The sequence below is a fragment of the Rhinoraja longicauda genome, chromosome 3 (genome assembly GCF_053455715.1).
Source record: "Rhinoraja longicauda isolate Sanriku21f chromosome 3, sRhiLon1.1, whole genome shotgun sequence".
Classification (NCBI taxonomy): domain Eukaryota; kingdom Metazoa; phylum Chordata; class Chondrichthyes; order Rajiformes; family Arhynchobatidae; genus Rhinoraja; species Rhinoraja longicauda.
In genome coordinates this window covers 76,474,662-76,501,426 of record NC_135955.1, presented here as the reverse complement: position 1 = coordinate 76,501,426, position 26,765 = coordinate 76,474,662, and the positions used below count along the sequence as shown (strand labels likewise).

The 26,765-nt window shown below is 43.6% G+C and overlaps 2 protein-coding genes across 7 annotated transcripts in view; one reads left to right on the top strand and one right to left on the bottom strand.

Annotated features, from left to right (window-relative positions):
* The window catches only part of rhobtb3 (Rho related BTB domain containing 3), an 85,290-nt gene extending 78,670 nt beyond the window's left edge, over nucleotides 1-6,620 (top strand). For 4 of the 6 annotated variants that reach the window (XM_078396474.1, XM_078396473.1, XM_078396477.1 and 1 more), the window contains 2 exons: nucleotides 4,393-4,489; nucleotides 5,799-6,620. In XM_078396474.1, coding sequence (XP_078252600.1) covers nucleotides 4,393-4,489; nucleotides 5,799-5,914 — 213 coding nt within the window. In that variant the 3' untranslated portion in view covers nucleotides 5,915-6,620. Of the gene's footprint in view, nucleotides 1-2,439; nucleotides 2,796-4,392; nucleotides 4,490-5,798 lie in introns of those variants that run through there. The other 2 variants (XM_078396475.1, XM_078396476.1) reach the window with 2 other exon arrangements.
* Nucleotides 5,767-26,559, bottom strand: glrx (glutaredoxin (thioltransferase)). Its single transcript, XM_078396479.1, has 3 exons — nucleotides 26,274-26,559; nucleotides 13,755-13,871; nucleotides 5,767-5,949 (listed from the first exon to the last, which is right to left on the bottom strand). The coding sequence occupies exons 1-2, from the start codon at nucleotides 26,478-26,480 to the stop codon at nucleotides 13,761-13,763; spliced, it is 318 nt and encodes a 105-aa protein (XP_078252605.1). The 5' UTR covers nucleotides 26,481-26,559; the 3' UTR covers nucleotides 5,767-5,949; nucleotides 13,755-13,760.
* Nucleotides 26,560-26,765: the final 206 nt, after the last annotated feature.

The window sequence follows — 26,765 nt, the reverse complement described above, 5'->3', positions numbered from 1 at the left end:
TTTCAACTGATGACTTGCGGAAGCTCAATGTGCCCATATTGTTGACTCCACATAAATTCCCCCCTCTTCTTTGCAGTCATGACAATGATCTATACCCTTTCAAGGAAACACCTAATTTCATCACATTATCTGGTGTAATTTAAAATTGAGAGACAAATAATACCAATAGAACAAAGTTACTCAAGAAATGCGAGCACCTCAATAAAAAAGCAAAGCATTGAAATGTGAATTTTGATTGTAATTCTCCAACAGGGAACCTGCCTGATCTGGCTAAGACTCAGAATTATTGAAAATTAGATGGCAACTCTTCAAATATTGATAGAAAATTAACATTATGAATTATAACTTACATTTACAACTTCCTTGTCACAATTCAGTCTTTCACCTACTGTACTTTACCAATCCACATTCAAATCGAGTGAAGTTCCATTCAAATGATGGAGCTGTATAAAGATTGCCCCGGAATATCATAACACATTTCACTACTTCTGTATCTTATGCCATTATAATCTATAGTTTTCAGCGTCTACCTTGGCTTGATAAAATGGGATAGCTTTGGCCTAACAGACCGATAACACTGGTGGGCATGCATTTGTTCTCTAGTGTACTTTAATATGTGAAGTAATTCATCCTATCAACAGGATTATTAGTTCAGATATTTTGAAATGTTTTACAAAACTCTGCGAGAAAAAAAATTGAATGTCATCTTGAAAGTTTGACAGAATCTCCATGTTTCCAAATACACAGGACAAGATGTTAGAAATCCAAAGTGCCAAATGTCAATTTGCTCCCGGTGGTGATAGGAGGCTTATGCACTCACCTATGCTCCTCCGATGTTGAGAAAAGGCTAGGCAGACACGTCATTGGGGTTATCAAATGGGCACCTACTTTCATCGACGTTTCGCTGATTGGACCCACGACGTCTCCAGTAGGCTCAGCAGTGCATTCTGGCGTCCCAGAACCACCCCCCTCTACATCTGCCTAGCCGGCTTATTTGGGAGACCAGATTGGGTCTTTCCTCTTCAGCCAGAGCCACTGGCTACTCCGCTCTGCCACCTGTGATGTTTCCTTGATAGCCTGGCGTAGGGCTTGTCCGCTGATCCCCAGGTCCTTCATCAGTCTTACGGTATTTGTTGCCACAAATCCTCGACATCCAACTTCTACCGGGCAGATCTTTGCTCTCCAGCCCCGCTGTTCTGCCTCCGCTGCAAGGTCTGTGTAGCGCAGTTTCTTTCTTTCAAAGGCTTCCTGCACAGCATCCTCCCAAGGGACTGTGAGCTCCACAAAATACACCATGAGCTGAGAGTTGGACCAGAGGACAAGATCAGGCCTCAAGTTGGTGATGGCTATCTCTGGTGGAACTGTAAGCCGCTGGTCCACATCCACCAGCATCTGCCAGTCCCGGGCTGCCTCCAGCTGTCCAAACCTTGTCCTTGGTGGAATTTTCCGTTGCTTTTGTTCCCCGTCCCGAACAAAGGCAATTGGCATAACTGGGTTGGTTGTTCTGGGCGGCAGGGCATTGTTGGTTGTTCTCTTGCTTTCCAGAGTCGCTGCCAGGCATTTGAGCACTTGATTATGTCTCCAGGTGTACCGTCCTTGGGAGAGGCTTACTTTACACCCAGTGAGGATGTGCTTAAGCGTGGCTGGTGTTGAACACAGGGGGCATGATGGATCTTCGCCCAGCCATTGACCAAGGCACTAAAGTGTAATTATTTTAAAACGTTGGTGCATTCATGCCTTGGGAGTACCTTCTGTGACATTGTTTTAAATACCTGAGCACCACCTACAGATCAGGTGAGGGCAGTAGGTTATAATAACACATGCTAATAATTATTTTACAGTACATGAGCAGAAATGGAGAATATCTGTACTATAAATCAGCATCTTCAGAGCAAGCAAAGATTCTTCCTCAATAAACTAAAAATGTGGTTAATTAATGGTGTCACATAGAAGATAATGCTCACTACAGTCTGCTAAAATTAATGGGAACAATTAACAGAATGAAACCAAAAATTATATTTAAACAATTAGAGAGTGAATGACCAACGAAGGGCACTTTAGCTTTGAATTTATGTTTGGCAAATGATGTCTACTTTTAAGACTGGAATGAGCTTTATCTTATTAGCTGGGCACAAAACTATATTGTGGATGTAGCTGGCAATAGGACCATTTATCACATGTGTCTAATTGCCCTTGAAAAGGTGGTAGAGAACTACTCACTTGATCCAGCACAAACCAATATCAACATTTCTATAACAGTCAATTTATACACATTAATTTTATGTTCAGGTGCCAAACTTAAAGTCCACATTGCAGTTTCCTCGTATTCAAGAAGTTTTTTTTTAACTTCATTATCGTTGTAGTCTGTTGCTTGATTAACTCTTATGCACAACTTATGTTCTCCATCCACGGATTTTACTATTTTTAAAAAATTGTCAGTTTTAACACTGCAGCTCAACACCGACAAGGCTAAGGAGTTAGTGGTGGACTTTAGGAGGAGAGGAACACCCCTGTCCCCTGTCTCCATCAATGATGTGGATGTGCAGTTTACCAGGGAGTACAAATACCTTGGAGTGTACCTGGACAGTAAACTCGACTGGTCCAGAAACGATGAGGCCCTGTACAAGAAGGTACAGAGCTGGCTGTACTTTTTGAGAAGGCTCCGCTCAAGTTCTACAGTAAGATGCTGCAGATGTTCTACCAATCGGCGATAGCCAGTGCCATCTTCTTTGCTGCCATGTGCTGGGGCCGCAGGGCGAAGGCCGCGGACGGCAATAGAATTAACAAACACATCAGGATGGCTGGCTCCGTCCTGGGGGCAGAGTTGGATTATTGGGAGGTGGTCTTGGAGGGGAGGATGCTCCTCAAACTGCGGAGCATCCTGGACAATACAGCTCACCCCCTCCATGACTCACTGATCAACCTGAGGAGTACCTTCAGCAATAGACTAGTTCTATCAAGAAGCAGGACAGATGCCACAGGAGATCCTTCTTCCCTATGGCTATCAAACTGTACAACTCTTCCCCTTCTGTCATGGGATAGACTGAGACTGACTCCCCCCTTCCCCAATCTTTGCACATTATCTATCCTTTCCATTTGTCACTTTAATTTCATGTTTCATGTATTTGATTGAGAATATTTGATTGAGATATTTGATCGGGGTACTGATTGAGAATGATCAGCCATGATCACATTGAATGGCAGTGCTGGCTCGAAGGGCCGAATGGCCTACTCCTGCACCTATTGTCTATTATCTATTTTGTGTTTTTATGACTGTTGGCAGATCAATTTCCCTCATAGGATAAATAAAGTTCAATCGTATCGTATATCATAATATAAACTGAAAAGCAATGGCTTCCATCTTTTTCTTAATATTGATCCAGAAGAGTAGAATGAGATACACAAAGAGATTGATGTTTAGACCATTTTAATTATAATGGTTACTAAAAGGCAAATAGGTAGCCAGAGCCAGTGTGAAGTGAGGTAATGAGTTCCATTTTATTTTTGGAAGTCCATTAAAAGGAACATGATGTGGTTAAATTTATATAATGAAAGCAGAATGAGGATTGAAGTACTAAATCAAAAGGTTGGATATGTCAGTGCATGTGCCTTTTAGGATTGTCTGAGATATTGAATAATGTGTATGTGGGTTAACATAGGCAAACCTTTGAGCAAAATGTTAATGGTTTTGCATGTATTAAATGGCGAGTGTTTCCATGAACTATATGTCAATCTTATATTCGACACAGCCCATCTCCTGTATTCATCGCCATGTATTCCCCATGGCGCACTCACCTTTTCTGCTCGCATAGATGCAATTGAGTTGGAGGCCTTCGTCCCAGTTGTCCCATGAAGCGGAGTGGTGCTTGAGGAGGTTAACCCGAAGACCCTATCTCTGGAGTAACCTAATGGTCTTTTGACTCCTGATGCTATCAAAAGATCTTTTCAATTGTTCCCAAAAGTCTCTAATCAGCAACATTTGAAAACAGTTGAAATAGAATTAACTACATAAAATAAAAAATATTTAAAATTTTTCTTTGAAGCACCGATTAAACGATATTAACTATAAGAAAATAACTGCAGATGCTGGTACAAATCAAAGGTATTTATTCACAAAATGCTGGAGAAGGGTCTCGACCCGAAACGTCACCCATTCCTTCTCTCCTGAGATGCTGCCTGACCTGCTGAGTTACTCCAGCATTTTGTGAATAAATTATATTAACTAATCAAGAGAAGAATATTAAAGAAAATGAGTGGAAGAAAAACCTTTTGTTTACCTTTTCCAAGCTCTAACTTCTGGGCTCAGTGCAGCAGCTGAATTGGACATCAGATGCAGCAATATCCTATCCCCATGTGTGTTCCCCATTTTAATCTGAAATACTGTATTTTCAGTTCCACAATGCGACCAGATTGTCTACCTGGCTACTGCATTTCATTGCCAGCAACTACCTCATTTTCAGTCAGAAGCTGGAATTTCAGGAGCTTTCTGGTAAGGGTTAATTTTATATCAACACCAAAGTGTTGCCACAAGGCATACAATCAATTTTACATCTTTGTAAAGATTCATTCTTCCTCGCTTATGGTGAGAGAAGTCAGCTTTCCCCTTGGATGTTGCCACAAAAGACTGCAACCACCTCTGATCAGGTACATATATGTATGTAGCATTGTAAATTAGTATGGCAAGCTACAATCACAAGTGTATGGGATTCTAATATAGCAGAGTGCATACCCGGTACACAAAGTCTAAAAAGATGTGGACATGACCTAGAATTTATATAATTATGGTCATTAAAGGATAATCTTTTTGGAATCTTCTTTTTTGATCCTGAAGGTAATAATGAACTATGACAGTAACATTACATAGCTACACAAATACTAAAGTAATTATAAATTGCTTCTATCAAATCCATACTGAATTCATGCAAGAGCAAATTGGATGATTCCTTTTCTCTGTTTCCTCAGCTACTATTTTTTTCAAGTACTTATCCAAATCTCTTTTGAATGCCACAATTGATTCTGCCTGCACTACTCAATCTTGAGTGCCTTCAAGACAATCACTCATTTGGGAAAATGCATCTTTTTTATCCAAATCTCTTTTGAATGCCACAATTGATTCTGCCTGCACTACTCAATCTTGGGTGCCTTCAAGACAATCACTCATTTGGGAAAATGCATCTTCTCATGTTACCCTTTTGTTCTTTGGCCAATAACCTTCATTCCAGATCCTCTGTTTATTGGCCCTTCCACCAACTTTCCCTCTATCTATTCTTAGTGATTTTAAATAGCTATCAGTCTTCTAAACTTCTTCTGCGCACTCTCAAAAACTTTACTTAAATTGTGGTGCTCACGACTAAATCCATGTTTTATCAAAGTTTAGTTTATTACTGTAACGTGTACTGAGGTACAGTGAAAAGCTTTTGATTGCAGGCTATCCTAATCATGATTTTGTTGCATTTATTCTCAATGCTTCCAGATAACCCAAGATCTTTTATGCATTTAACCACTTTCTTAACCTATTCTGAAGTAGAAAAGTGAATTTCTGGCAAATTCTGGTAATTATTTGTTATAAGGTATTTCTTAGATAAAGAAAATTCAGCTATGTCTTGAAATAGTGTGTTTGTGATGTACGAATGTAGCTTGAGTGAACTGATTTTCATGTAGTTAAGGACTATGTGTCATTAGAATTATGTATTGGAAGCTCTATTAAACCAGACAGATCCTAAGAAAAAGAATATCAAAATAAGTCCTGTGACAGCAGCATTGTTAATTGCATTCTTCTTTATTGTATTCATATGCAGATGAAGAACAAGCTTTTGTGGAAAATCATAGATGGCCATCAAGTTCTTACTTGCAGGAATTGACTGAATACAGGCATCGCATTCACTCTGGGAGATCTCGTTGTATTCTCATGTAATGGTTCCTTGAACTGTCCTTGGATACCTATTGAGACTGAAAGATTGGACAGTTAGAAAACCTTGCGCTATCGTAGAAAAACAAAACTGAAGTCAACAAAATCCCTGAACCCCCATTGACAATTTTAAGCTTGGAAGAAACCCCCGACTCTGAACATTCCCATTTTTTCCTGCACATTGTTTGTTTTTCCGAAAGCTTGAAACGCTTGGACAAGCCCAATCATGTCCTGGAATACAACCCAACATTAAGACAACTCTAAATCTTATTTCCATGATGAATTTATGGGTCCTGCCCTTGAAATGTGAACTATATTTAACATACTTATGATCTTGCTAGTTGGACTTCACATTTGCCACGTTGAAATAAGCAGTGATGCACATAATAAACATATCCAATTTTAACTAATGATTGTCAGGTACTATGGTTGATAAGAGAAGTAGTTCATCCAGATGCCATTATACCAGATGCTGCTTATAAATTAGGCCTGACAACAATTGTCAGAAACTAGTTTCCTCCTCTTGAAAACTGACGGTGTTGGATATTGTATTGAACTATAACATTCCTTACAGTTGTAATAATCAAATTTACAATGTACCCGATCGTGTTATATGTGCCTGCCACTGACATTTGACTCTTTGCTTTAGCCATTAGTTTACCCGTAGCTACACTTGCCATGTTTGGATCTATGGTTGCAATTGAACTCAGCCTTTCCATAACCAAGTAGGCTGTAAGTAGTAACTAGGCTTTGGATGGCAGATACTCAGATCTCACCAAAGATTGGCCTGATATTTTGCTGACAACCTAAATAAATTGAATCATTTAGAAACAAACTTAAATTAATAAATTTGCTTAAAAATTGCTAGAACTACTAAAATCTAATTAAAAATAAAGTAAAAATAAACAGCCCACCTGCCTGCACCTATCTTTTAAGTCCAGGTTGATTCAACTAGATTCAAATGAATAGGTTATGCTTTTTCTATTAAGGAGCATCTGTCCGTTGTGTTTCATTGGGACAATAGAAAGCCAAATGTTGAGACATGTGACCTGCTGCTCATCTCTGACTTTGATGTCGCAAAATGGAGGTTTGAATGTCAGATACAGCAAGGATGTTACCTGTGGCTCTTCCTGGAACAATTTTTATCCAGTGTTTTACAGAATTTTTCCAACGCTGTAGGGCTCTCTCTTCCTCCTCCCTCCACCCCCCACCACACACACACACACACACACACACACATCAATTATCAACTACAGAATGTCCTCAAATTCATTCTAAATTATATTAAGTTAACCCATATTATAATAGTGGTGTTTAAACTTAAATTTTGGCCGTAGCTCATGTTCATGTTTGGCCGTAGCCGTAGCTCATGTTCTGCATACAGTACGACAAAAATTGTCACTGATGGCGCGGTCCAGTCCAGTCGCCGTCGTGGTAGCTCTGCGGGAACTGTGCGTTTTAAACTGGTATGTTTACTTTAAAATTATCCCTAAGTGCTCTAGCGTGTGCTAGCACTTAGCATTAACCAATGTACGACCGGGAAACGCTCGTAAAATTAAACTCGAGCGCTACAGGAGCACTATTAAACAGAAATCTACTCACCGATATACCGATAGAGATCATCAAAGGAGCGCACCGCGGCAGCAGCAGCAGTGGGAGCGCAGGTCAGTGGGAAAGTCGGAAAAAACACCGAGGGAAGCGAGGGGGGATTCGGAACAGGCTGAGAACCGAAGCCTTACGTCCACCTCTGCCCAGCATACTTCTGGCCAACGTCCAGTCCCTGGAGAACAAGCTGGATGACCTGAGGGCAAGGATCAGATTCCAGAGGGACATAAAGAACTGTAACATCCTTTGTCTGACCGAAACATGGCTGACCCCGCTGGTGCCTGACCAGGTGATCTGCCCATCCGAGTCCTTCACTGTTTTCCGGACGGACAGAACGGAAGAATCCGGGAAATCCAAGGGCGGAGGAGTCTGCTTCTTGACCAATAATAACTGGTGTAATCCTGGGAATATTAAGACGCTTTCTCGTTCCTGCTTGCCGGACCTGGAACATCTAACTATCTCATGCCGACCATTCTACCTACCCCGAGAGTTCAGCTCGGTGATCATCACAGCCGTCTATATCCCACCGCATGCGGACACCGACGTGGCACTGTCCACCCTACACGATGTGTTGTATCAACACCAAAACATGAACCCTGATGCGGCTGTGCTGGTGGCTGGAGACTTCAATAGGGGAAATCTCAAAAAGGTCATGCCCAACTTCTACCAACACATCACGTGTGTCACCAGGGGGGAAAGAACTTTGGACCACTGCTACACGCCGTTCAGGAAAGGCTACAAGGCCATTTCTCTCCCTCCTTTTGGGAAATCTGACCATGCTGCCATTTTCCTGCTGCCGGAGTACAAACAACGGATAGTACGGGAAGCGACAGTGACGAGGGACGTAAAGCGGTGGGCTGACCATTCAGAGGCCATGCTGCAGGATGCACTGAGCGAAGTCGACTGGAACATGTTCCAAGCAAGTTCCAGAGACATAAATGAGTTTGCGGAAGCGGTTACGGACTTCATTGCCACAATAGCCGATACCATCATCCCCACGGTAAGGGTCAGTATCTTCCCTAACCAAAAACCCTGGGTGGACAGGTCTATTCGCGTGGCCTTGAATGCTCGCACCGCTGCTTACAACTCCGGCCTGGCATCCGGCAACATGGACGACTACAAGGGAGAGTCCTACCGACTGCGAAGGGCAGTGAAGGATGCAAAAAAGAGGTACCGGGACAAGATGGAGTCACAGATGGAGCAGCAGGACACCAGGCGCCTTTGGCAGGGGCTACGGACTATAACTAGCTACAGGTCCAGCACCCCCTCAACCGGAAGTGCCGGCTCCTCCTTAGCTGATGACCTGAACTCTTTTTACGCACGGTTTGAGACGGGTAACACCACCAGCTCGCCGTCTAAAAACAGCACCGAAGGGGCGCTGGCTAGCGAGGCTGGAGGGGGATCCACCGCCGGAGATGTGCACACATTCTCGGTGTCCGAGCATGAGGTGAGGTGGGCTCTGACGCGTGTGAACACGAGGAAAGCTGGAGGCCCAGATGGTATATCTGGGCGAGTACTAAAGTCTTGTGCTACTCAGCTTGCTCCAGTGCTCACCACAATATTCAACCTCTCCTTGGCAAAGTCCGTGGTCCCTGCATGCTTCAAAAGATCCATCATTGTACCGGTGCCAAAGAATGCCTCTCCAGCGTGTTTAAATGACTACCGACCGGTGGCCCTCACCTCGGTTGTCATGAAATGCTTTGAGAGGCTAGTTAAGAAGCACATCTGCGCCCTCCTTCCTCGCAACATGGACCCACTACAGTTCGCATACCGTCCGAACAGGTCCACGGATGATGCGGTCTCCCAGGTTCTACACACCGCTCTCTCTCATCTGGACAGCCAGGGGGGCTATGTGAGGATGCTGTTCATTGACTTTAGTTCAGCATTCAACACAATAGTCCCCAGCAGACTGGTTGAGAAGCTGCTGGAACTGGGGCTTAGCACCCCTCTGTGTGCCTGGGTCCTGGACTTTCTCACTGCCAGGCCCCAAGTGGTCAGGATGGGGGAACACACATCTAGCTCCCTCACCCTGAACATAGGATCCCCCCAGGGCTGCATCCTTAGCCCCCTACTGTACTCCCTGTACACACATGACTGTGAGGCCAGGTTCAGCTCAAACTTCATCATCAAGTTTGCTGATGACACTGTGGTGGTGGGCCGGATCTCCAACAACGATGAGAAGGCCTACCGGGAGGAGGTGGCTGATCTGGCACTCTGGTGTCAGGACAATAGCCTCCTCTTGAATGTCACTAAAACAAAGGAGCTGATTGTGGACTTCAGAAGGGCTAAACATCCAAGGACGTACACGCCACTCGAGATAAATGGGTCTATTGTGGATAGGGTGAGCAGTTTCAAATACTTGGGAGTCCGCATCGCAGAGGATCTGACGTGGGCAACGCACATTGCTGCACTGGTGGGTAAGGCTAAGCAGCGCCTTTACCACCTTAGACAACTGAGGAAATTCAGAGTGTCGCTGAGGATCCTTCATTGCTTCTACTCTGGGGCTGTAGAGAGCATCCTGTCCGGCAACATTACAGTCTGGTTTGGGAACAGCTCTGCCCAGGACAGGATGGCCCTGCAGAGAGTAGTGCGTTCGGCAGAACGCACCATGGGAACTACACTCGTCCCCCTGCAGGAACTATACATCAGGAGGTGCAGATCCAGAGCAAGCAAGATCATGAGGGACCCCTGCCACCCCAGTAACGGACTGTTCCAGATGCTACGATCAGGCAAACGTCTCCGCTGTCACGCTGTGAAAACGGAGAGGATGAGATGGAGCTTCTTCCCACAGGCCATCAGGACTGTCAACTTTTATAACCCCAGAGACTAAATTTTTGTCGACACTTTTTGTGCTATGTTTAGTAACTTATTAACTTTATTTATATGCTGTAACTGTAATTCTTTTTGTGCACAACCCGCAGGCATTGCCACTTTCATTTCACTGCACATCGAGTATGTGTATGTGACAAATAAATTTGACTTGACTTGACTTGACACTCTAGGTCAAATGTGATAGCTGGAGACAATGTACAGGAGATTTACGGATGTTGCTCGGGTTGGTGAATTATAGTTATGGAGGAGAGGATGTATGGCTGGCAATAGTTTTTTTTCCGAATAATGGAGAGATTTAACTGGATTACTATTTTATAAGACTCAAAGAAGGTAGCCAAAAATATCTTATTTCTCTAATTAGGGAGGACAGAAAATAAGGGACACAGGTTTAATTGGTACAAGTGTTAGACAGGAATTGAAAGGTAGAAATCTGGAACTCAGAGTCCAGGAGGGTGGTAGAATCAGAACATTTAAAATCATCTGGATGAGCCCCTGAAGCGCCATAATTTACAAGGGCTATGGACTAAGAATCAAGGTGGGATTAATCTTGAGTCCACCTTTTGCTCGCATGCCACAATGGCCATTTTCTCTATAAATGTTATACATTATTGCATCCTTTTCATGGGAGAATGTTGCATGTAAAGCAAACACATTTCTGCTGTCATTGGATTAATTAACAGCATCAATTAAAAAAGGAACTGCGGCACGGTAGCGCAGCGGTAGAGTTGCTGCTTTACAGCGAATGCAGCGCCGGAGACTCAGGTTCGATCCTGACTACGGGTGCTGCACTGTAAGGAGTTTGTACGTTCTCCCCGTGACCTGCGTGGGTTTTCTCCGAGATCTTCGGTTTCCTCCCACACTCCAAAGACGTACAGGTATGTAGGTTAATTGGCTGGGTAAATGTAAAAAAAATAAAAATTGTCCCTAGTGGGTGTAGGATAGTGTTAATGTACGGGGATCACTGGGCGGCAAGGACTTGGAGGGCCGAAAAGGCCTGTTTCCGGCTGTATATATATGATATGATATGATTAGTCTATTGACATTTTTTAAAAACCCATATTAATGTTTCAAGTGTACTTCTATAGAAGACCACAAAGCGATTATATATTAAAACATCTGAAGAAGAGTCTCGACCTGAAACATTACCCATTCCTTCTCTCCAGAGGTACTGCCTGTCCCGCTGAGTTAGTCCAGCTTTTTGTGTCTATCCACATTGGAGACACAGGTTCAAAGCATTCATTGATCTTTGTCTTTGATAGATATACAGCATTTTCCGCTTTTAATTAACATTTCTGGAATTAAATTATAGCACAAGGAAAGGTTATTTTCTATTCTAAAGGTATCTGCAACAAGTAGTTTTCAATAAATGTTATCAGCAGTGAGTAAAAGGTTCAGAATAAATTGGAGTGTAGATTGATTTGCTTTAGGAAATGTTTGAACCAGGGCAGAATTAACCTTTTTAAGAAAAACTAGAAACACGTTAATGACAAAAGAGTAGAGATGAGACATGAGGATTTTACTAGTAGTGATTACTCTGGGCACTGGGTTAGAAATTACTTTCTACTTGCTCGTGTTAAAGATTTTGGAATATCGGTTGCCCATTTAAGTCCCTACTCTGTGTTAAAAAAAACTATATTCTCAAACCCCTAATGAAACTCATTCCTCTCACCTTAAAAGCTATGGCCTCTTGTTTATGATAATATTACAATGGGAAAAATAATCTGACTAACTATGCTATCTACACTTCTTATAATTTTATACACTCTTGTCATTCACCCCTGTGGGCTGAAGGGCCTGTTTCCCTTCTTGTAGCTCTAAACTAAACTAAATATCATCTCCCAACACTGCTCAACTTTCCAATTGACTATATCCCGCTGCAGTGTTAAACAACCATCTTCGCTCTCCACAACACCACCACCTTGTGAGATCCGCAAACTGAAAACATATGAAGGTAGATAAATCTCCGGACCCTGATCCAAGTGGGATGCTAGAGAATAAATTGCAGGAGCCCGAGATGAGATATATGCATCATGGTTAGCCAAGGGTGAGGACACAGAAAACAGAAAGGCTACAAAGAGAAACCTGGGAAGTATAGACCAGCAAAGCTGACATTTGTAGTAGCAAAGTTACTTATGGGGAATCTAAGGGATAAGATATTACTGTATTTGGAACGAAAGGAGTTGATTATGAATAGCCTGTACAGAATTGTGCATGAGAGATTGTGTCTCACAAATGTGATTGAAGAAGTAACCAAGAAGGTCGATGAGGGTGGGGTGGTACAAAGTGTACATGGACTTCAGCAAGGCCTTTGATAAAGTTCGACATAGTAAGTTACTCAGGAAGGTTGGATCACATGGATTCCATGGAGAGCTAGCTAATTGGTAGGGAGCAGAGGATGCTAGTAGAAGTTTGTTTTTGGCTTGGAGCTTGTAATTCGTGTTGTGGTTCAGGATTGGTGGTAGGCCAAATGTTGTTTGTCATCTATGTAAACAATTTGGATAAGAATATACAAGGCAGGATTAGTAAGTTTGCAGATGACAGTAAAATAAGTGGTATTGTAGACATTGAAGATGATTATCAAGAATTATAGTGGGATCTTGATCAGTTGGGCAAGTGAGCTGAGGAATGGCAAATAGAGTTTAATGCAGAGAAGTGTGAGCTATTGCATTTTAGGATGTCAAACCAGGGCAGGACCTTCACGGTGAATGGTAGGGGCCTACGGAGTGTTGCAGAACATAAGGACATAGGAGTATAAGTGCATAATTCTCTGACCTACAGCACCTTCCATATTCCTTTGTTTGTGTCTTCTGAACTGCCCCCCATTAACCTGCCCACCAGACTACTTCATCAACAGCTTATCCCCATAGCAACCACCAGACTACTTCATCAACAGTTTATCCCAATAGCGACCATGACCTCATCCTCGAGATAGTTATTTTGTCCTCCCCACCCCTCCACTACCCTCTCAACAACTTGTTTTTTTTTTTGTCCCATCTGATGAAGAATCTGACTGAAATGTTAGCTTCATTTCTACGGATGCTGTTTGATATGTGGGATATTTTCTTGATCTATTTCAGACTTCCAGTAATCGCAGTTGAGTTTATTTTTCTGTTCCAGGCCATGCTTAACACAGATCAGTGAGCAAATTTCCCAACATGCTACTAATCAACTGCATAGAGTTTGTGCTCTACCACCGGACTTCAGAGAGTGCAAGCTCCCTGAATGCAGTTATAAATATTGCAGAAAATCAACTGTGAACAAGTTTGAAATGTGATTTGCCAACATACTTGCACCAGATTTCCAAACTTCTTGACCGCCATGGAGATAAATATTGGCAGGCCCTCATGGACTACCACATTTTTTGAAATTGGAAATTTCAGGTCATTGGAATTTCAGTCACTCATTTTACCTGGGACTATATGGCACCAATGGCAATCAGCTTGCCTTTCAGCACACCAGTCTCATCCAGCTGCTTAACATCTGAACCGCCTCCCACACATTCAGTCCCAATGAATACACGTGGTACCTGTAATCAAAAGAAAACATTCTGATTCCATGAGAAAGGCCAATTCACAATTTACCAAGTAAAGACATCCTCAATTATATTTGGCTATATTATTGAGCAGGCAAACAATATTGTTCAAATCAGTACAATTACTAATGCTGATAAAATAGTAATAACTGGAATAAATGACCAGATAATGATCAACCATCAGTGATTAAAGGAAAGATACAACTCATATGAGCCTCTTTAGCCACAATTTCACGATATTAGATGGATATTTCCCATAAATCGGAATTTTGCTCGGGTAATTAAAAAAAAAAAGATGAATTAAAACCAGCAAACACTAAGCTCAACCATCATATGCTTGAATGGATCTAACAGAACATCCATCTTGAGCAGTAGGAGAGAGGAGGAGGGGAGCAGTAGGAGAGTAGAAAAATACTCATCACCACTATTAGAAAAGCAACTTGTACACTACAAAGCTGATTTAATTTTTGTTGTAAAGAAGCCGCAAGATCAATGAATGAAGGAAATCCAGTAAACGTGGTCTAACTAAATGTTCAGAAAGCTTTTGTTGAAAAAAATACATCACCCCAGGTTATTTCACAGGATAGAATCTTATTAAGTAACTTTGGTTCTTGTATTGCCATCAAACATCTGTGGCAAAGCAAATGTATCACTTCTTAGGTCCCTGCCTGCCATGATCTTCTAAGCAAATTAATTGCATTTATATTGTTAAGAATAGAGCTTTTTAAACCCACTGCTCACAGGCAACCATCTCTGCCATAGCATTCATTAACGTGGAGTATTATCACAGTTACTCAGAAACTGAGGTGAGAAGAAACTTTTCACACAGAGAGAGTTGTGAATTTGTGGAATTCTCTGCCATAGAAGGCAGTGGAGGCCAATTCACTGGATGAATTTAAAAGAGAGTTAGATAGAGCTCCAGGGGCTAGTGGAATGAAGGGATATGGGGAGAAGGCAGGCACAGGTTACTGATTGTAGATGATCAGCCATGATCACAATGAATGGCGGTGCTGGCTCGAAGGGCCAAATGGCCTCCTCCTGAACCTATTTTCTATGTTTCTAAAATCAGGCCACACCTGTGGAGAAAGAAACATGCTGATTGACCTGCTGAGTATCTCCTGTATGTTCTGTTCTTATTTCAGATTTCCAGCATCAGCATTTCTTTTCCATTTTGGCTGGATTTCAAGATGGGAATCCCAATGAAATTTGCTAATGCAGCCATCTGGAATATCCAGCAAAAGCAATGACCTAGATTTACCTACAGCTTTTCCTGCACTTCTAGTTAGAGTATGTCACAGCAAGTATTAGCATTAAATGAGAAGACATGGGCTATTTTTCTGTCAGTTGACAAATAGTTTGTGATATCTACAACTCAAACAATCCTGATGATGCTTGATTTTGAATGCCGTGGATCAAAGTTTTGACTTATTGATTTACAATTATTGAGTCTGCTTTTTGGCGTTTATTGTTAAGACATATTGTAGTAAACTAATTTGTAAAGTAGCAGTTTAGTAATAAAAGGAATGTTAAAAAAAACATGGAGAGAAAAGTTATTGTACTTAAGACACAAACATTTAACAGACCAGGGCCTCAAAAATCTGTCTGTGCAACATCCCACTAAACAAAATTACACCGATGAAAAATGCTTAAGCAGGGTTAAACTAAAAAATATGGGCAAATTGATAAAGGCAATTGTTAATAAGATATGGACCATCATGCATTAATTGTTTGCACCTTAGTGCTGTTACCTGATATTCAGCTTGTCCAAATGACATCAAGAATTGTAGAATGAAATTTTCAACCACATTTGTTTTAATCATAACTGTTTACTCAAAGAACCAACTCAAATAATACTGACAGCTCTGAATGAACACTTATTACAAGCTCATACGCTTCTTTTATACAGTCATAAGAAGAGCACTGCACAAATTACCAAACAAACCGCATAGACTGTCCCAAGGGATGCTAGTCACCATATCTCCAGAAGGTTCTAACAGATTCCCCCTCAAACTTTCAGCCACAAATGCCTGAAGAAATACCCCACCCAATAGAGTACATCCTAGTGCAAATTAATTGAACGAAGGGCTGATTTTGCTATTTTTTCTATGTCCACCATTTGTTCTTATATTTTTTTCCGAAACACTACCAAACTTTCCGACTAAGTTCTTCTGGTTATTTTTCATTTTCTGGGAATTCATATGCAGCAATTTCTGTGAAAAAAAAATCATGTAAAATTTGCCTTCAGTTGCAGTATTGCATCATCCCAGTGTAACATAGGAAAAAATGTGTTATACAGCAACAAATCAGAACAGAGGGAATACAGGAATCCAATAGAAATAGACTAACCTAAATTACAAAAAGGACCAAGAAGAATTCAAGAAGACGAGGTTGGATAGAACAATAATGAGCAAGAAAAAAAGAATCAGGTGAGAAGGTGGAATGCATGAACACACCTAGATGAAGAAGGTCTGAAAATGATGTAAATGAAGATGTGTGAGATGTATGGAATGAAATGGTAAACAAAGATGGCTACAACTTAACATGCGACAGGAAATATGTACAAAACATGAAGCAAAATTGATAACATTAAAAATAAAATAAAGGCAGAATAACAACCTTACACCAACATTGTGTCAGTATTGCACCTGCCCAAATGTTTTGTCATTTGAGAAGAACTCAAGCATTCACAAAATGCTGGAGTAACTCAGCAGGTCAGGCAGCATCTCGGGAAAGAAGGAATGGGTGACGTTTCGGGTCGAGACCCTTCTTCAGACTGATGTCAGGGGGGCGGGACAAAGGAAGGATATAGGTGGAGACAGGAAGATAGAGGGAGATCTGGGAAGGAGGAGGGGACGGGAGGGACAGAGGAACTATCTAAAGTTGGAGAAGTCGATGTTCATACCACTGGGCTGCAAACTGCCCAGGCGAAATATGAGGTGCTGTTCCTCCAATTTCCGGTGGGCCTCACTATGGCACTGGAGGAGGCCCATGACAGAAAGGTCAAACTGGGAATGGGAGGGGGAGTTGAAGTGCTCGGCCACCGGAAGATCAGTTTGGTTAATGCGGACCGAGCTCAGGTGTTTAGCGAAGCGATCGCCGAGCCTGCGCTTGGTTTCGTCGATGTAAATAAGTCGACATCTAGAGCACGGATGCAATAGATGAGGTTGGAGGAGGTGCAGGTGAACCTTTGTCTCACCTGGAAAGACTGTTTGGGTCCTTGGATGGAGTTGAGGGGGGAGGTAAAGGGACAGGTGTTGCATCTCGTGCGGTTGCAGGGGATAGTGCCCGGGGTTGGGGTGGTTTGCGTAGGAAAGGACGAGTGGACCAGGGAGTTACGGAGGGAACGGTCTCTGCGGAACGCAGAGAGGGGAGGGGATTGGAAGATATGGCCAGTGGTGGGGTCCCGTTGTAGGTGACGGAAATGTTGGTGGATGATTTGTTGGATCCGCTGGCTGGTGGGGTGGAAGGTGAGAACGAGGGGGATCCTGTCCTTGTTGCGAGTGTGGGGATGGGGAGCAAGAGCGGAGCTGCGGGATGTAGAAGAGACCCTAGTGAGAGCCTCATCTATAATGGAGGAGGGGAAGCCCCGTTTCCTGAAGAACGAGGACATCTCTGAAGCACTAGTGTGAAACACCTCATCCCGGGACCTTCCGCAGAGACCGTTCCCTCCATAACTCCCTGGTCCACTCGTCCCTTCCTACCCAAACCACCCCAACCCCGGGCACTTTCCCCTGCAACTGCACGAGATGCAACACCTGTCCCTTTACCTCCCCCCTCAACTCCATCCAAGGACCCAAACAGTCTTTCCAGGTGAGACAAAGGTTCACCTGCACCTCATCTATTGCATCCGCTGCTCTAGATGTCAACTTATTTACATCGGCGAAACCAAGCGCAGGCTCGGCGATCACTTCGCTGAACACCTGCGCTTGGTCCGCATTAACCAAACTGATCTCCCGGTGGCCGAGCACTTCAACTCCCCCTCCCATTCCCAGACTGACCTTTCTGTCATGGGCCTTCTCCAGTGCCATAGTGAGGCCCACCGGAAATTGGAGGAACAGCACCTCATATTTCGCCTGGGCAGTTTGCAGGTCAGTGGTATGAACATCGACCTCCAACTTTAGATAGTTCCTCTGTCCCTCCCTTCCCCTCCTCCTTCCCAGATCTCCCTCTATCTTCCTGTCTCCACCTATATCCTTCCTTTGTCCCGCCCCCCTGACATCAGTCTGAAGAAGGGTCTCGACCCGGAACGTCACCCATTCCTTCTCTCCTGAGATGCTGCCTGACCTGCTGAGTTACTCCAGCATTTTGTGAATAAATACCTTCGATTTGTACCAGCATCTGCAGTTATCTTCTTATACTACTAAAGCATTCACAGAATGGATAGGAAAGATCTGGGTTAAAACGTGATCATAGAGCCGGAGGGCAAGAGGAATTCTGGGTTAAACCGTGGTCATAGAAACAGAGGGCAGAATGGATATCTCTCTAAGGAGGCAATGTTCATGACCTTGTATCAACATTGCTCAAAAGTCACAGAGTGATGCTAAGTTGATGGGGGTGAGCCAAACTTCTGTATTTAGAATTGTCTAGCAAGGGTCCAAAACGGCATCACTATTGCCCAAGATGACTAGCCACAAAAAGATGACATAATTCAGCTGTAGTAAGGAGATGAAAGAATCCTCAGAAACTGTCAAAATTCGGTCGATTCCATGCCAAATCATGACAAAGGACTAATCCTATAAATTGGTAGAAAAACACAGAAGGAAGTTGCCAAGTGATATGCAGGGCTTGAGAGGTCTCTACAAGAGCTTGTACTTTAGGAATGTTACCAAATGTTAACACTGTTACCAAATGTCCTTCTGCATGTAAACATGAAAGTTACATTTATCAAAAAAAAAATACAAGGTATCCTGGTGATTTAGGAGTACCCTATATTTGACATTAGCAACATAGTAGTAACAAAGTGTCATAAATGGCATATCTCAACAGAGCCAGTCATGACAGTGCAGAGCTGTAATAGAAGGTGCTAATAAAGTGAGAAATTTGAGATCTAATGCCCACTGGTATTAAACAGTAGTGTTATGCAAGGGAAGCCACGCAACACTTTAAAAAAAAAAGAATATTTGCAAAGAGTGGTAGGGAGATTGACAATTTAGGGCCAGAAAAATGTCACAGATGAAAGTTAGTTTAGTTTATTACAGTCATGTGTACTGAGGTACAGTGAAAAGCTTAACGTTGCATGTTATCCAGTCAGCGAAAGACTATATATGATTAAATCAAGCTGTCCACAGTGTATAGATGCAGGATAAAGAATGGAATTTAATGGAAGCCAGTAAAATCCGACAATGGATTAAAGATAGTTTGAACATGGGAGGGCAGGACCGATCTCTAGTTTTGTGAGAGGCCAGTTGAGTTGCCTGATAACAGCTGGGAAGAAACTGTCCCTGCATTGGGAGGTATTTATTTTCATAATTCTGCATATATTTCTTGCCTGATGGGAGCGGGAGAAGAGAGAGTGACCAGGGTGAAACTGGTCCTTAATTATACTGGTGCCTTATCAAGGCAGTGTGATGTGTAGATGGAGTCAATGGAAGGGAGGTTGGTTTACATGATGGTCTGGGCTATGGCCACAACTATCTGCAATTTCTTGCAGTCTTGGATGAAGCTGTTCCTAAACCAGATGTTCCCAGATGTTCTAGTAACCAGAGATCCTAGGGTGATGGAGGAACTGAAGGAAATTCACATTAGGCAGGAAATGGTGTTGGGTAGACTGATGGGACTGCAGGCTGATAAATCCCCAGGGCCTGATGGTCTGCATCCCAGGGTACTGAAGGAGGTGGCTCTAGAAATCGTGGACGCATTGGTGATCATTTTCCAATGTTCTATAGATTCAGGATCAGTTTCTGTGGATGGGAGGGTAGCTAATGTTATCCCACTTTTTAAGAAAGGAGGGAGAGAGAAAACAGGAAATTATAGACCAGTTAGTCTGACATCAGTGGTGGGGAAGATGCTGGAGTCAATTATAAAAGACGAAATTGCGGAGCATTTGGATAGCAGTAACAGGATCAGTCCAAGTCAGCATGGATTTATGGAGGGGAAATCATGCTTGACTAATCTTCCGGAATGTTTTGAGGATGTAACTAGGAAAATTGGCAGGGGAGAGCCGGTGGATGTAGTGTACCTTGACTTTCAGAAAGCCTTCGACAAGATCCCACTTAGGATATCAGTGGGCAAAATTGGAGCACATGGTATTGGGGGTAGGGTACTGACATGGATAGGAAATTGGTTGGCAGACAGAAAGCAAAGAGTGGGGATAAATGGGTCCCTTTCAGAATGGCAGGCAGTGACTAGTGGGATACTGCAAGGCTCGGTGCTGGGACCACAGCTATTTACAATATACATTAATGACTTGGATGAAGGGATTAAATGTAACATTAGCAAATTTGCTGATGACACAAAGCTGGGTGGCAGTGTGAACTGTAAGGTAGAAGCAATGAGGTTGCAGGGTGACTTGGACAGGTTGTGTGAGTGGGCGGATGCATGGCAGATGCAGTTTAATGTGGATAAGTGTGAGGTTATCCACTTTAGTGGTAAGAATAGGAAGGCAGATTATTATATGAATGGTGACAAGTTAGGAAAAGGGGACGTACAACGAGATCTGGGTGTCCTAGTGCTTCAGTCACTGAAAGGAAGCATGCAGGTACAGCAGGCAGTGAAGAAAGCCAATGGAATGTTGGCCTTCATAACAAGAGGAGTTGAGAATAGGTGCAAAGGGGTCCTTCTGCAGTTGTACAGGGCCCTAGTGAGACTGCACCTGGAGTACTGTGTGCAGTTTTGGTCTCCAAATTTGAGGAAGGATATTCTTGCTATTGAGAGCGTGCAGCGTAAGTTCACTAATTTAATTCCCGGAATGGCGGGATTGTCGTATGTTGAAAGACTGGAGTGACTAGGCTTGTATACACTGGAATTTAGATGAGAGGGGATCTTATCGAAACATATGATTATTAAGGGGTTGGACACGTTAGAGGCAGGAAACATGTTCCCAATGTTGGGGGAGTCCAGAACCAGGGGCCACAGTTTAAGAATAAGGGGTAGGCCATTTAGGGAGATGCGGAAAAACCTTTTCAGTCACAGAGTTGTAAATCTGTGGAATTCTCTACCTCAGAAGGCAGTGGAGGCCAATTCTCTGAATGCTTTCAAGAGAGAGCTAGATAGAGGTCTTAAGGATAGTGGAGTCAGGGGGTATGGGGAGAAGGCAGGAATGGGGTAATGATTGAGAATGATCAGCCATGATCACATTGAATGGCGGTGCTGGCTCAAAGTGCATAACGGCCTACTCCTGCACCTATTGTCTATTGTCTATAAACCATGCTGTGATGTACCCAGATGAAATCCTTTCTAAGATGCTTCTATAGAAGTTGGTGAGAGTTGTCGGGGACATGCCAAACTTCTGAAGCCTTCTAAGGAAGTAGAGGCATTGGTGTGCTATCTTGGCCATTGCCTTGATGTGACCGGTCCAGGACAGATTGCTGGGGGTATTTATTCCAAATAACTTAATACTCAGAGCAGGGAAACAGGCCCTTCTGACTAACTTGCCGACACCAACCAACATGTTCCATCTATGCTCGTCCCACCTGCCGTGTATAGCCCACATCCCTCTAATCCTATCCTATTCATGTACCTGTCGAAATGTTTCCTAAACACTGTGATCGTACCTGCCTAAACTACCTCCTCTCGCTGCTGCTTACACATACCCACCACCCTTTGTGTACAAAAATTACCCTCAGCTTCCTATTAAATCCCGCACCCCCCTCCCCACTTTAAACCTATGTCCTCAGATTCTTTTAAGAGGTCCATTCAGTAGTCTGATAGTCAACACAGTGGTGCAGCTGCTAGTGTTGCCGCGTCACAGTGCTAAAGACCCGGGTAAATCCTGACCTCAAGTGCTGTACATGTGTGGTGTTTGCACGTTCTTCCTATGACCGCATGGGATTCCTCTGGCTGTTCTGGTTTCCTTCCACACCCCCACAGACGTGCAGGTGTGTAGGTTAATTGGTCTCTGTAAATTGCTGCCAGTGTGTGGGGAATGGGTGCGAAAGTTCACGCTAGTTATGTTTCCCAATAGTCTTGGCTCCTGTTTTATAACACAAGTAGTCTTGGATCGTCCCATGTCAGCATGGCCCGTAATGTCGTGGATCTCGAGCTTGCCTTGTTTGAAATCATATTTGTTCAGCCATTCATCCGTTTCCCTGTCAATTCAGTGACTCAGCACAAAACACAACTGTCTTTCTTCCTTGAGCTCTTGAGCAATGGGAGGAGTTGCAAATTCACTACTATTCTACTATGGGGGAGGGAGGTACATAGCTTTAGTCTTTACCAGCAATTATACCCGGTGTTAAGATACGATAGAACTTTATTCATTCCAGGAGGGAAATTGGTCTGCCAACAGTCATAAAACGCCACAAGATACACAAAACATTAAATTAAAGTGACGAGTGTGATAGTGAAGATGGTTGTGAAAGATTGCAGCAGGATTTAGATCAATTAGCTAGGTGGGCTGAGGAATGGTTGATGGAATTTAATACAGAGAAGTGTGAGGTGTGGCAAATTGGGACATCTAACAAGGGCAGGACCTAAACTGTGAATGGTAGGCCTCTGGGGAGTGTTGTAGAGCAGAGGGATCAAGGAGTGCAAGTGCATGGTTCCTCGCAGGTAGATAAGGTGGTCAAAAAGGCTTTTGGCACATTCGCCTTCATCAGTCAGAAGTTGGGAGGTCATGTTGCAGTTATATAAAACGTTGGTGAGACTGCATTTAGAGTATTGTGTTCTGTTCTGGGCACCATATTATAAGAAAGATATTGTCAAGCTTGAAAGGGTTCAGAGAAGATTTACGAGGATGTTTCCAGGACTAGAGGATGTGAGCTATAGGGAGAGGTTGAGTAGGTTGAGTCTCTATTCCATCTTATAGAGGTGTACAAAATCATGAGAGGAATAGATTGAGTAGATGCACAGAGTCTTTTGTCCAGAGTTGGGGAATCTAGGACCAGAGGACATAGGTTCAAGGTGAAAAGATTTAATAGAAATCTAAGGGATAACATTTTCACACAAAGGGTGGTGGGTGTATGGAAAGAGCTGCCAGATGAGGTAGTTAGGAACATAGAAAAATAGGTGCAGGAGTAGGCCATTCGGCCCTTCGAGCCAGCCATTCAATGTGATCATGGCTGATCATCTAACATCAGTACCCCATTCCTGCTTTTTCCCCATATCCCTTGATTCCTTTAGCCCTAAGAGCTGAATCTAACTCTCTCTTGAAAACATCCAGTGAAATGGCCTCCACTGCCACTGTGGCAGAGAATTCCAGATTCACAACTCTCTGGGTGAAGAAGTCTTTCCTCATCACAGTCCTAAATGGCCTAACCCCTTATTCTTAAACTGTAGCCCCTGGTTCTGAACTCTCCCTGCTAAGGTCCTTTTCCAGTCAACTTTGGCGAGCTCCTCCCTCATACCTCCATAGTCCCCTTTGTTTAACTGGAATACTGACACGTCTGATTTTACCTTCTCCCTCTCAAACTGCAGTTTAAAACTTATCATATTATGGTCACTACCTCATAATGGTTCCTTTACCTTGAGTTCCCTTATCAAATCCGGTTCATTACACAACACTAATTCCAGAATTAACTTCTCCCTGGTAGGCTCCAGTACAAGCTGCTCCAAGAAACCATCTCGGAGGCACTCTACAAACTTCCTTTCTTGGGGTCTAATATCATCTTTTAGCCTCCACCCTTCCTTACCCAACCTGACTAATCAACCCCTGCTCACCTGTATTGCTCTTGTGACAACCCTCCCCTACCTCTCTAAGTAGAGGAGTACTTTCAGTCTAGATGAGGAACTCAACATGATATATCGACTGCCCATTTCCCTCCACAGACCGATCTCTCCAGCAGCTACTCTTTACTTGCTATACATTCCTGCATCTGGAGTCTCATGTGCCTGCAACTTTCTTCTCACTATTTTATGCCTGTTAACTAATTATCAATCTATGCCAGTACATTAGTTCCAATCCCATGTACGCTGTTTAATAATCTCACGTGACACCTTATCAAAGTCAATATGAAAGTCCAAATATAGTACGCACATTGGCTTCTTCTTATCTATTTTGAAAATATAGGCTTGGATGTGGAGAGGATGTTTCCACTAGTGGGAGAGTCTAGGACTAGAGGTCATAGCCTCAGAATTAAAGGATGTTCTTTTAGGAAGGAGATGAGGAATTTTGTTAGTCAGAGGGTGGTGAATCTGGAATTCATGGGTTTGGAGGGACAGGTTCGGAGGGATATAGAACAAGGACTAGTGTAGCTGGGACATATTGGTCAGTGTGGGCTAGTTGGGGCGAAGGGCCTGTTTGCACACTCTATCACTCTATGATTCTCTGAGTGGAAAGAATTGTGGTTGTGGAAAGATTGGGATGGGATGAGAGTCACTCTACACCATGACAGAAGGGGGAGGGGTTGTACAGTTTGATAACCACAGGGAAAAAGGTTCTCCTGTGACGTTCTGTGTCCACAGTATACAGATGCAGGATAAAGAACATAACATTTAATGGAAGCCAGTAAAGTCCAATTAAAGATAGTTCTAACATCTCCATCGCCATAGATGGGAGGTCAGGACCTCTCTCTAATTGGCGAGAGGACCGTTCAGTTGCCTGTTAACAGCTGGGAAGAAAGACTCAAGAGTCATACTCATAGAGCATAGAAACAGGCCCTTTGGACTAACTTGCCCACACCGACCAACATGTCCCATCTACACTAGTCCCACTTGCCCGGGTTTGGTCCATATCCCTCTAAACCCATCCAATTCATGTACCTGTCTAAATGTTTCTTAAATGCTGTGATAGTACCTGCTTCAACTATTTCCCCTGGCAGATGGTTCCATTACCCCTCAGGATCCTATTAAATCTCTTCCCCCCTTCCCCCCCCCCCCCCCTCCCTCCCTTAACCTATATCCTCAGGTTCTAATGAGAGGTCCATTCAGTCGTCTGGTAGTCAACACAGCGGTGCAGCTGGTAGTGCTGCAGCCTCACAGTGCTAAAAACCCGAGCAGATACTGGCCTCAAGTGCTGTATATGTGTGGAGTTCGTACATTCTTACTATGACCGCGTGGGTTTCCTCCGGGTGCTGTTTCTTCGTAGGTTTGTAGATTAATTGGTCTCGTTAAATTGCTCCTCGTGTCGGGGGGAAATGGGTGCGAAAATTCACGCCAGTTATATCCCAATACTTCACCGGCTGAGAATAACTCCATTCAGACGATGCAGGGAGTGGATGCGAAAATGGGATAACATAGAACCAATGTGAACTTTCGCAACCACTCCATACATCGTATGAATATCCCGAATTATCCCCAGCCAGAGAGCTGCTTGTTTAAAGCAACTCTGCCAAATACATCAAAGAGTAGGAGGGATTCCATTTAAAGCCTTCAGCTGCTACATCGTGATGGTTGAACCCACCCACCCAGTGCCGGCCCCTCGGCCCCTCGGCCCCAATGCAGAGTAAGCCGGCGCTGCCGCTTCCAGCACTGAGGGCGACAGTGAGTCGAGATCGGTCCCCACACTCACCAGGCCGCAAAGCTTCTTATTTTGGATCCTCCAGTGGTGTCATTTCCAGCACTGATTCGCGTGGGGCAAAGGAGGAGCCCACTCTGAAATGGGTCTGGTTGAGAAGTGAAAGCAAAGTCGCAGAATGTGTCCATTTATCTGTCAGAGTTTCTGTTCAGCCTCCACACTGGAGGGATTCACTCAGTGAGCGGGATTCGATGTAAAGCCTTCAGGAGCACAGCGGGACGGGGTTACTCAGACTCATCCAGTGCCTGCCCCTCGGCTCCCATTGCAAAGAGCCAGCGTTGAGGCTGCGCAGTGAAAGCCCGTCGCCCGCCCCATTCGGCCCCGGCGGCTGTGCAGGGCCACCGCTTTCCCACTGAGGAACTTCTCCCCACCAACAATATCGTGTGCCTTCACTCGGTATTTTCCCTCTGTCTTAGAGGCATCGTATTATTTTAAAATACGCGTTGAAAACCAAAATCCTTTCTGAAAGAGGTTAGAATAGACAACAGGTGCAGGAGCAGGCCATTCGGCCCTTCGGAATAGCATGGAGATACAACTAGAAGGTCGAGGCTCTGGTTACTCCCGTTACTTGACAACCACTGTTGCCCGGGATTCCCGCCTCCCATCAATGCAAATTCGCAATTTACCGTTTTAAGTAATGAGTCCGCGTTATTAGAAATGTGAAGGCCTGGTGAAGTATTCGGCAACGAACGTTTTACAGATTTAGCCAAATAAAGATAATTCCAAGTTTGATACCAGCAGAAAGGAAAACATCTCTTAGAAGTGGTTTAAAGAAATGAACTCACCGTCTTGGCTCCTGTTTTATTACGGAAGTAGTCTTGGATCGCTCCCATGTCGGCATGGTGCGTAATGTCGTGGATCACAAGCTTGCCTTGTTTTAAGTCATATTTGTTCAGCACATTCTGAGCCACTGCACAGTGAGGACACGACGCCTTTATGAAAAGAACCACTTTGTCCGCCTGGATTTTGGTGTCCACGTATTGCTGAGCCATTCTCCCGTCCCTGTCACTTCAGTGACTCAGCACGAAACACAGCGGTCTTTCTTCCTTGAGCAATGGGAGGAGTTGCAAATTCAACGCGTTCATTAAAATCATTTGACGTGGGCTTTCTACTACAGGGGAGGGAGGCGCAACTTCAGTCTGTACCAGCAATAAAACCCGGCGTTGCTCGGGTCAAGATACAGGCAAACGCGACGTTTCCATTTATTTCCATGCCATCGGATTATATAACAATTCTTGTAAATTAAATTAAATGTAACTTAAATGTACAATTATTCA